The sequence below is a fragment of the Myripristis murdjan genome, chromosome 7 (genome assembly GCF_902150065.1).
Source record: "Myripristis murdjan chromosome 7, fMyrMur1.1, whole genome shotgun sequence".
Lineage (NCBI taxonomy): Eukaryota > Metazoa > Chordata > Actinopteri > Holocentriformes > Holocentridae > Myripristis > Myripristis murdjan.
In genome coordinates this window covers 30,388,968-30,401,425 of record NC_043986.1, presented here as the reverse complement: position 1 = coordinate 30,401,425, position 12,458 = coordinate 30,388,968, and the positions used below count along the sequence as shown (strand labels likewise).

At 38.5% G+C, this 12,458-nt stretch overlaps 1 protein-coding gene across 1 annotated transcript in view; it reads left to right on the top strand.

The window, feature by feature from the left end:
* calcrl2 (calcitonin receptor-like 2) overlaps positions 1–12,458 on the top strand; it is a 39,362-nt gene that overhangs the window by 14,304 nt on the left and 12,600 nt on the right. Inside the window, exons 2-3 of the mRNA XM_030056582.1 lie at positions 6,425–6,482; positions 6,893–7,073. Coding sequence (XP_029912442.1) covers positions 6,429–6,482; positions 6,893–7,073 — 235 coding nt within the window. The 5' untranslated portion in view covers positions 6,425–6,428. The remainder of the gene's footprint in view (positions 1–6,424; positions 6,483–6,892; positions 7,074–12,458) is intronic.

Here is a 12,458-nt window from a genome sequence, read left to right as displayed (position 1 = left end):
GTTTTGTGAGCTGCAGTATCGTAGCATGGGAACAGCTGTTGTTGGAGAAACAGAGACAGTTAGAGTCACTTGCTTTGTGAGTGCATTACATTGCATGGTAAACTCTGTTCAAAATGGAAGCCTGCCTTCACTCTTGGCTGAGGATGCTAGGCTGCACAGTGAGCCTTGCCTGTGGTTAAGACCCATAATGTAAACCGTCAGTAAAACAAGTTGAACGGCTGTGTTGAGTTTAATGTAGGAAGTATGTGGCTTTTCCATGTGCCAGGCTACAGACCACAAACATACATGTGTCATGTCAAATCAACTCAGTTAAGGTTCTAAGACAATAAATACACAGGACTTTCAATTCCTGGGAACACTTTTACAGCTCAAGTAAATTCCAAGAGATAAAAAAGTCTTAATCCTGTTACCTTCCCTTTACGACTAAAGTGATTTTTTTTTTTCTGATAATGGGATTAACTGGATTCATCTGCTGGATGTGCTAAAAATGCCTAGCAATTTTATTTGCCAGGCCACCATTGTAAATAAGAATTTGTTATTAATGATTTGTCTGGGCAGATGAAGGCTAAATAAATAATAATAAAAGTATGTGTATCTATGTGGATGAGTCTGTGTTGCCAGCGTCTACAGCTGCACTGGCTTTGACTGGAGGAAATCATTTCTACATCAGACTGAAGGCATTATCATGTTGCATGTGATAACAAGGGGAGAGTGTGTGGATCTGTTTATGATCTAGTGTGGCTTTGTTCTCCCATTAACTTAAAATGACAGACAATATGACCACCGCTCAGCGCTGGGGGGGGGACTAAATTGGGGACTAAAGCAATGTCTCCATTTGGAAAAAGCTGATTTTCAGGTCAGTGGTTAAGGTTAGGGGTTTTGGCTACGTTTGGGTAAGTTTCCAGGAAATGAAGTTTATGTAATGTCCCCCAAAGTGAACTAACAAACAGCAAAGTCACATTTTTGACCATACACAGCCACCAACTTGATCAGAGCAGAAGCCATGTTTAATACTGGGATAATAACAATTAATCTTTTTCATTTCCTTTTTTTTGGCCTGAGAACAAGGCTATTTATTGCCTTTGACTCCTTAACCTAATCCTAATCTCATCATCTGGCCAGTAATTGCTGAGTCATTGGTGTTGACCACCAACCCTGACATATACATCATGATTGTTTTGTCCAACGGAGAAATAAAACAGTCATTTCTTGATTTCCTTTTTCTGTTTGTTCATTCACAGGGGCTAGACATGAGTGTTTGTGGATTTTTATTCATAATTTAATCCAGCATTTTTAGAGCTGTCATTTCTGTAGGTGAAGAGGGAAAGTTATGAGCTGATATTATCAGTGTGTATTATCCCATTGTGGTAAGGTTTAAGTGTTAAACTTATGTTGAAGGATGTAATCTCTTTTTCTGTTTGGGCAGGATGAGGAAGCAGAGAATAGAAAGAATACAGTAAGAATACAAGAATTCCCTTTCATGCTTTCCTAGAGATTTGGGCAAAGCATTGTTTGCTAAAACCTCTGAAGTGCCGTGTTCCCTGCATTTCTCTCTCCTTTATTCCTCCGCCGCTCTGTCCCTGAGACGCGTGCTTCACTGTCAAAATGTTTTCATTACTGAAGCCTCCAAAGAAGAGTCTCTTTCTGCAGGAATGTAAACTACAACTGCTTTCTTTCAACCTCACAGCTGGCTGCCAGTCTGCACTTAGAGAATGATGGATTGTGAGCCTGCAGAGATGCAACCTCTGAAGATGTCACAGTTTTTCTCTGTCATGTGTAATATTGTGGCTTTGTGCTCTAGACCTCAGCGGTGGACCAGTCAGCACGTAATGTGGAACTAGAGTCAATATTAAATAAATTATAGATGAACAGATATATGTAAGGATGACATTTGATACGCAACTTGGCATTTTAGCACAAGCATTTCCCAGAGGCAGAGATCATCTGACTACATTCACATGGCCACAAGAAACCAGATTATTGTGAGTAACCAGGTTCGTCACAGGAAATCAGATAACCATGTCCATTTCTTTGAGCGATCTGTCATCTTTGTTCAAGGATGACAAAAAAATATCAAGAGAGGAGAGAATCAGTACAGCTCCAGACATCATGTTCAGGATCTAAGACTGTGACAAAATTTTTCTTTTTTTCATATACAAACAAATTTTCAAATGCTATAACTTATGTTGAACGAATTAGGAAAAACTGATTCATTTCTCCCATAGAGGGCTGATTTTTTTAACTGGGTGTCTCAAATATTTTTTTCTTCCGATGCATTTTACAGTGTGTGATTACTGTTCTCTTTTCCTGTGCATGCTAACATGTAAAAGACCAAATCTGGTTAACACGATTTTAAGAGTTTACATGGCCCAGTAATTGGGTTTCCACACTAGAAATCTATCTGTGTTAATGGGGTTTCTCTTAATCCCAACCTGATTATGGAAACCAGGTTTTTGGCTGACAGGGCATTTCAGAAATCAGATACCTGCTGTATGCAAGGAGTAATCTGATTACTAGGATGCATGTAAACACACTGATTATTTATTACAACACAGTTTTTTAGAGTGTATTTTAGCCAACTGGAAAACTTTGATGGCAAAACAATAGAGCTGAAAAAAAATGTGGGGGGAAAAAGCTGAAAAAAATGGAAAGAAATAGTATGAAAATTGGAAAATGGAGTAAAATTTCAGTTAATGACTTTTATCAATTAATTTGTTTATTTTAAAATCATTTACAACCTTGACTCTCATGATCTCATATCACGAACCAAAACTCCAGTCTGCGTTTATTACAGGATTTCCCAAATTCCACTGAGCTTTCGGTTTGTCCAGAATGTCAACATTCAGTCCAACATTCAGCAAACATCCTGGTGGTGCCGTTGCAAATTCTTGTCGGCAAATGTCATGGAGACTTTAGAACTGTCCATTTCTGAGAGGTTTGGCTCCAGAGGCTCTATGGTGCTGCCTTGATTGAGAGCCAGGGAGAAAATGTGACACCGGACTCTAAACAAACTCTTCTGCAAATAAAAAAGATTAATATGGTGCGTTTACCCTTTACAAACCACCTTATTATACAGTAAATAATTTACTCTAAAATAATGAGATTTGGCAGAGGTTGGGGATAAGAATGCAGGTTTTTTTATGAGAGGAGCAGGAAAAATAAAAAGAAAAGGACTGATCAAAAATCTGTGATGGTTTTATGTATTTGGGATATGTATGGAGGCCTAATGGTGCAGCATGAGGTACCACTGAAGATCAGTTTTACAGCTAGAAACAACCCACTGCATGTCATCATCACCTGAAAAAGAGCATCTCACATTATGAGAGTATGATACGTTTTTTTCATAATAACAGCACAGGTGAGCCAGTGAGAGCTTGCCCTACATTATGAAAAGGCTCTTCAGGGATGCTTGAGCTGTACTTAGTTCTCCCTCTCAGGGATCAATTAAGCGCATTAACTCCTCGGGCCGAACACCCCCTTCTCCCAACATTGAGAGTTTTGTTTTTGGAGATTGCCTTTTCTCCCCTACGTCTGCGCTTACAGTCCAGTGGCCTTCCTGTCTGATTAAGGAGAAAACAACATGGGTAATGGATTGCCCTATCTCAATAATAATAAACACACATGTTTTTCTGACCCTGACTGCTCGGTGGGGAATTACGACTGCAGTGCTACTATCCTCTGTTCGGGCATGAACTTCCTGTCCTGATAGCTGAGAAACTACACATACACAAACACACACAGGCATGCACGCTGCAAACATAGTCACTTATTTCATGTGTCATGGACCTCCAAAACACACATATTAGGCCACAAAACCCAACCAGATCACATTGTTTCTCAGGGATCCACATGGAAAGATTACTGCCAGGGATTTATTACTGAATTTTGTAACTGTTCACCTTGTTTGGCAATAATTGTTAACAGTCATTGTGCCATCATGGAGGTCCTCTGGAGAATTTGGTACCCCCAGATGTTTTGCTCAATAAAACAAGACCAGAAACAGAACCAGCCACTCGCCTGAAAATACTGTTGTGATGTGACTATGTAGATCCAGTAAGGTTCTAAGTAAAGCTGAATATAGAGTATATTTTTTGCAAATGTATATTATTGGACACCCCTTATGAAACAAAAAATATATGGCAGTATATTGGAAAAAATTTACAATTATACACTATCAAATTATACATATATGTATGGCTATATTGATACATATGCAAAAATATATTGCAATAAAGATAGAAATTGCACTACATTTTTACATACACTGGATGACAGTGTGAATACCTGACAGAAAATGACACTGAATCCACATTTTTGCCAAGATTTGGGCTTTTAAAGGACGTGCTTAGTAAAGTGTATAAAGTGTACTTTCTACAGACTTTCAAGACAGTTCAACTTGCCAATAGACTTTTTCAGAACAGCCTTTTTGACCTGGACAGCAATAACACAGCTATTGTTCACTCACTTGAAAAATTCGTGTGGATGACACAAAATTTGTGTGTCATTCGCGACACTGAAATTTGCATCATTTGCACTGCCCACCACGAATTCACAGCAATTGCCATTGACTTTGTTTGCAATTGTGGCGTATTAAAAACTTGCTTCTCGTTTGGTCTAAACACACCTTACTTATGATTAGAAAGGTAAAGCTTTTACGTTGTGTACTTTGATGATGATTGATTATTTTTATGGTTTAAGATATAGTGAAGTTACTGGGCTGTCCTCAACTTTAACCTCATCAAGTGTATCCCAGACCCCACTCTGAGCAGCGCTGGGACACATTAGGGCTGAACTCACTCGTGTAGTCACATGTGGTCTAATCCTTTACATGATGCCTCCAGAACTTCTCGTATAACATTTAATATTTATTTAACCCTCCTGTTATGTTCAAATTTTACTAACACCCCTTATGTTTGGGGTCAATTTGACCCCAGCAGTTTAAACCTCAACAAAATTATTATAATTAAAATTTTTACCAAAGTTTTTGTGTCAGGTACTTTATGTTTCTTTGTTGACTACCTAAATAGTCCTTTAAATAAAACATAACTCCCCCCCACCCCCACTTAAACATCCAGTATTCCTATTATGCGACTATGGAAAAATATGCAAATCACCATAAAATCTCACTGATTGACCTAAAATTGGAAAGAAATATATTTTTGGTGTTTTAATGGCTTAATAATATTTCTAAGAACAGATTTCTGTTATTTGTAACATTTGGAAAGAAAATCAATTTCTATTATCAAGGATAGTAACATGCCTTATGTTCGGGGTCAATTTGACCCCAGGAAAAAGAAACACCACTTCTGAGTGAGTAACCCAATGTAGGCCTGCAAATGGGTCACATCCAAGTCTTTCCAACTGTCCCCATACACAAACCTCCCCTCTAAGTTTGCCATCACAAGTATTTCCTTTCCAACTTATGGTGTTACAAAGAGCTCAAATGCTGATTTTATGTCTTGGACATGGCTGACAGCATATCTGCTGGGCCCTGGAACCATTTTGATGACATTAGCAGCACTGAGTCTACCCTGTTGTTCATGTGGGGAGAGGGACCATGATACCTCTCCATTTTTGGAAGGTAACGTGTCTGCTGGTGGTTGAGAGACAACAGGAGGGTCAGAACTGAGGGTTTCATTCTCATCAGAGGATGCCTCATAACCAGGGTCCTCCTCAACATGATGCTCTGTCTCAGACACATTCTCCTCTGTGTCACTTTCACTGTCAAAGAGCTTTGACAAAACCTCACTGGCAGAAAACCTTTGCTTCGCGTTCATATTCAACAGAGAGAGAGCATAAAGTGAGAGTACACAGAGCAACAAGAGAAATGATTTAGAAGGCTGCTGTGCAAGCTTCTATATGTTTGCTCCTCCCCCATGTGGTGGGAACTATCAATGTCCTTGTGGGAACCATATTTCCCCACCCTCACAGCACGGGAAATATCGAAGTTCTTGTAGGAATTATGTTTCCCCTCCCCAATATCTCCCCCCATATCCCCCATATGAGTGGTTCCCATACTACTTCAGGTATGGTTATGTTAGGTTAGGGCCCTAAAGCAGAGGGAATTTTATGAAGAATATCAAATTGCATGTTATAGTGACCTCAGTATCATCAAAAAAAACAAAACAAATGTGTGTAAAATGGTGTTTTTACACCTAAAACAGCCTGGGGTCAAATTGACCCCAAACACCACCGATGCGTACAAAATGCGTACAGGACACTGAAAACATATCATCATGTGAATTTCATGATTACAAGATAGTATCCATTAAATTAGGAAAAGTCATAAAATATGAAGCAAAAAAAATGATGTTAAGCATTTATTTAGAGACGTTAAACATTGATTGGGGTCAAATTGACCCCAAACATAATAGGAGGGTTAATATGTATTACAGTAATTCATTCTTTCTTTGTTTCCCCTTAGAAACATGTGGAGGACCCAACTACTGTCACTTCTGGTTGTACTGGCACTGGGCACTGAGGTGAGTGTGTGTGTGTGTGCATTTTAATGTAATATCACATTTTTCAAAATGGGTGAACAGTCCCTTTAAGGCCTGTTCAAATGTATGTATAACTATAAAGGGATTTAAATCATCAGGTAAATAAAATGTCAACAAGAAGTACAACAGTAATTTTGATTTGATATCAGAGGGATTTTTTGGGATTCAGCATCGACATTGAAACATTTTCTACCAAACAAGTTAAAGGTGTAAGAAGGAAGTGGGATGGAGATCTTTGGTTCATTTGCCAAGGAGGTAATCATAGATATCACTACAGGGTGAATGACTGAGCAACAATGTATCATTATAGTTAGAGTCGAATCCAGTCAAATGTGATCAAATATTTCAAGATGTCCATGCATGTAAATGTTTTTCTGGATGACATAACCCAGGTGTCCAGGTGTGAGGACGTGGGCTCTGTGGTGTCTGTAGTGGAGGCAGCGGAGAGGCAGGAGCAGGAGGCGGCCAGCGACACCATGTCCACCATACCGACACAATCTCGACTCCAGATCCTGGCTGCCCAGTTTGAGTGCTACCTGAAGATAATCCATGATCCACCACGTACAGAAGACGGTGAGGACACACACTGCTGTCAAGTATTTCAGTACCAAGAGTCCTTTCAGTTCAAAGCAGGTTAAAAACATCAGGCCAGGGAAGTGCAAGCCCTGCTGCTACTTTGAGACTGTCCTCAAGCAAAAAAAAAGACCCCACAGGTCATTTGGACAAGCAGCTTATTACAACCTAGAATTACGTTTTAAAGTCAAACAACCTCTAGTGGTCTCATAAATAACAACAATCTGGTGTAGTATAAAGACCAACAGAGTCTCTGTGATGGTGTGTTCAGACCAAACATGAAGTGAATTTGCACGTTAAAAAATTCAAGCCAATGCATAAATTCGCATCATTTGCGTTTACTGCCGAAAATTTGCATCTATTCGCATCTTGACTTTGTATGTAATTGTGGAAAAACTGAACACACAGTTAGATGAGGGAGACCTGAGTTCAAGTCCTATGTCAAGAGCAGTTTGTTTTTAGGTAGCCAACGTTTGCTAATGTTTTCTAACCTTAAAGTCGAGATTAAATGCCCAAAAATGCCCATCAAGGAAACCTTCCACTGAAGCCCTCCATATTTTGATTAAGACAGAAGCCATCGTCATCTACTTGAATCAAACTCTCTGTAACTGCAGAAGTATTTTGTTTTTTGCTGTGTGATTTCTTCTTCTTTTTCCTCCTGATGTGAAAAATGCTGGAAGTACTGTAATCCGTTGAAAAATGTTTTGGTTGCATTTTCTGTGCACACTTTCAATTTTGCTTTGCAAATGCAGGGAATAATGAACTGCACAATGTTGATCTGGTGCATATGGAGCACCAGTGCTTTCACAGTCTCATTTTCCCATGTGAATGTGTTTTCAAAAACAGAGAGATTGGGGGATAGTTCGTTAATTAGATGATTAATGATACTTGTCCAGTGTAAGCAGGACTTAAATTAGTCTTTGTCTGCATTTAAATGCTCTTCTGGCAGGAGTAATTTTACCGGAGGAGGTCCTTTAATTGGAATTATTACCATACAAATCTGCCTTGTTTGTAGTGTTAATGAGTGTGGAGGGTGAACAATTCAGCTTGAATCACACTCTTAAATATGTGTCATTTTCAACACTCCCAATTAATTAGAGATGACATTGTGTGACTTTTTCATCACCTATGTAATGTACAATTACATACAGCAAAGAGCAACAGAATATAAATAATAATTTATTATATATTATATAAACACAACGCAATTGACAATTACAGCAGTAGCACATGATAAGGAATCTGAGTGTTTGCAAAAAACAGTAATCCAACCCAAAAAATGAAATATAACACTGTGTAATTAGTGACGACTATAAACTCAAGTTCTGTTGAAAAGACAGATGTGTGCACTCCTGTTTTACACAACTTCTTCCTAATGGAATTCCGCATTTCATTTCCTGTTGCTGACAGAGAAGTGGAATTACAGTGGCATTTTACATCTGATTTACAGGCTGTAATTTGAATGAAATCACAGAGTGAAAGCCTGTTCATTTTTCATCTATTAATGTAAAATTCATGTTACATTGCAGATGGGACAGCAGCTAAATGGGACAGCTAAAGCTCGCTCTCTCGCAACTCAACTTGTCCGGCTACTCCTTTACACTGGTTTCCTCTTTTCATTTCTCATGTTTGCAGCAGGAGCCAGTTGAATCTACTTCACTTCGAGGCTTCATTCTAAATGTAAATACAGCAGAATAACTACCAATGTGAAATAAGTTAAGATAATAAGAAAAGCAACTACTATTAACAAACCCTATCTTTATATCATCATATAACTTACATCAGTTTGATGCTACTTACTCTGATTTATATAGCCAGTTTACAAAATGTATGCCATGCATGCCTTAAAAATAACATAACATATATAACATAACCCTAGCATAACATAGTGTAACTTGATATAACAAACGTAAACGTAAACGCAAACGTAACAAAGCATAGCATAATCATAGCATAATATAGCATAGAACAGCATAACACAACGTAACATGACATAGCAGTGTGTAGCATAGCATAACATAACATTACATAGCATCGCCTAACATAGAAATATGTAACATAACAGGATAATATATCAAAACATAGTGTAACCTAACATACCATTGCACAACATAACATTACATAAAATTGTGTAGCTTTGCTGAAACACAGCATAACATAGGATAATATAGCATTACATAAAATGACATTCCATAAAATCACATAGCATTGCATAAAATAGCACAACATAGCATTGCATAACATAAAAACATTCCATATCATAACATAGCATAGCATTGCATAACATGACATAGAACAAGTTTGATAACATACAGTATATGAAAATCAATCAGTGTCTGAATTACAGTATTATGAGTGTGTGCGGCATCACTGCATACTGAGAACATACTGAGAACAATAAAAAAAGATTGTTAAAATACACCAAAATAATATATACTATATTAATATAAAATATTTACATGTGTTTTATCTACATTAACAGGTCTACAATAAGCCATATTAAGTCATGTAAATGTGCGTTATAAAAAAAGCAACACCTTATCAAATATATTTAATTTGCATATGCACAGAATATGTAGATCTAGATATGTGCATTAGCAGCTGTTGACCCCATCAAAAAGCTCCACTATACATATTTATCTATCTATATATATATATATATATATATACACTGAGTGAGAGCAGAGAGGAAGTGAGTCCTTCTCTGGCCTGAAAGAAGGGAAGCTGGCTCTTTGTCTCTGTCCCGGTGCCTGTTTCTCCTGCACAGTAAATAACCGCCTTTGAACAGTTATTTTGTGCTCCATTTCCCAACATGCCATGGTGCAACTTGCCACCGCCAGGTTTCCGTCTATTGTTGACAGGCTTTGTGGTTGAGCTGGAGCAGCACAGGTGTGGTGACACAGTGTGTACACAGAGGTTACTCCACATTTTTGTTCCTTTCACTGGATAATGTATTTGATTTGTCCCTGTGGGAGTCTCTTAAAAATGCAAAATACAATTAGCATTTTTTTTCCCACCCAGAATACAAAAAGGACCTCGATCTGTCAAAAAAATGACATGCGGGAAACTCAAAAGCAGCATCTCTCTCCAGAAACAAGGACACAGATGCCTGATGTAATCCACAGAAAACATCTGTTCCTTTTATGTGTCTGTGTTGCTACTGTTCCTGTCCATTTCACTCAGCTCCTTACCTAGGATTATACTATTTCCATCGCATGTCTGTTATTATTCACAGCAAGACGGAGGGGGTTTTATTAGGTTGGTCTGTATTTAAATATCCATTGCTCTCCACTGTGCTATATACTGCATAATTAGTTACAAGAGGACTGTAGCAGCATGTTATGTGGCAAATACTGCCCCCTGCAGTATTTCAGAAGATAATTCAGTTTTTAAAGAGGGTGCTGGAGTTGGTGGCTGAGTAGTCACCCAATTCTATGATATTACTGGGTCATTTTTGTTCATACACAGCAGTGTCTTGCTCATTTCAGCCTTGCTGTGAGCATATTTTCCCTTCTTATCTTAGAGTCCATTTTAAAGTGTTAATCTGTAACATTTTCACAACAATAAATATCCATTTTGCTGCACTCTATCTCATTATCATAATACATTAGTGATTGAACCCATTCATGAAGCCTTTTGCATTAGGTGGTACATGGTGGGTCGCTCTTAGGAAAAATCCTCTGCTGTGCAGGAAGTGATTCATTTGGCTTTTCAGGTTCACTTAGACTGAACAGAAGAAGACAAACTGGTTAGTTGGCATGAGCAGTGCCATCTACTCCATCAGACTCCATCTACAGGAAATCTAAGGAGAAATACGTCACAGTCCTGCCCACACTGTTTAATTGACATGTGATCTCTGGGAAGTGCAGTGCAGAAACACCACAGCAAGGATGTCTTAGCAACAGTTACCATTTGATGGGGGAGTTATGCATGCAACTAACACAGTCACTTATTAGCTCCCCTCAAGCATTAGAGCAGGGATACTCAAATACCTGAACCTGGGGGCCACTTTAGGAAAATAGCAAGGGGCCAGGGGCCAGTTGATGAAATGACAACATTAATGATACTTGATTACTTCTCTCTTTCATTTGTTTTATTTTCACAAAATGTATGAAAAGGTAAGTGCAATGATGGTCTTTTATGGCTTGGCTTTTCATTTCTATTATGTCCACGACACAGTTTGTAATCAAATGAATTTGCCACATTTTTCCCTCAATATTGAATAATTCTGTAAGTGCACTTTGCACATTCAACACAAACAACTTTTTACATGAACAGCAAATGTACATGAATAGCTTTCTGTCCGTCTGTCTGCTGTCAAGTGGGTTAACACTGAAGATACCTGATCTCTTTCAACTGCTTCACAAAGAGTCAGTCATGACTTGGCCCACATTCAACACAGATCTTTTCTGAGTGAGGGCAGTCTTGCCTGATGAGATGAGTTATTAATTATATATTAGTAATGTAATTAATGATAGCACTCATTCACGGAATCCGCAGACTTTTTTCTGGTTTTCTGTGGTGATTCAGGAGGAGAATCTGGGGGATTCTGCGGAGTGATTTTAAGGTTTTAGACAGTTATCCAGTACTATAATCAATGTTTTTGGAGCAAAAATAACCATTTTTAACATGCAAATCTATATTAAAATTGGAGAATGGGTGCTGGACGGACAGACAACCGCCCAAAACCAAAAACTCCACCAGGTGATTTCACTGATCAGTCCCTTCTCTCTGCTTGGAGGTGGGGTGATCAGTGATATCACCTGGTGGAGTTTTCAGTTGGAATGAAAACCTGCAGCCTCTCGGCCCTCCAGTTTGACACCCCTGGTCCAGTCCCATGCCAGATTTCCTCAGCTGCAAACACAAGCCAATAGTCCTGATAGTGGCGCTACAGCAAGCCTCTAAATATCAATATTTTGAAAATTCATAACAAATCAACCATATGTGCTACAGCTTTGCAACTTTCACCAAAATGTAGCCCCAACACTGAAGAAACCTTTGTACACTTTACACTTAAACATCAGTTTTTCACTTATGGAGCAAATCAATCATTGTTAAAAACAAATTACCAACATCTCCATGCTGTCTAGATGCAATATGTGTATTTTCAGTGATTTGAAATCTGCCTTTCCATGCATAGGTGGCTGCTGTCATGTGACTGGCTTAGTCAATTTGTGAAGCCTCAGATGACTTGACACTTGTCAATTAGCTCAGTGAGATAGAGCCTTGTCCTTCATGCCAAAATTTGTGAGTTCAAGGCTCAACTGATGCAAAATGCACATTAGAATGCCATCTTCCTATTCTCCACTTGTTGCTTAGAATTGCCTAAAATTGCCCAGCCCTAACCATTGCTGCACAGCAGCTATAATTAGGTTTAGGTTGGGG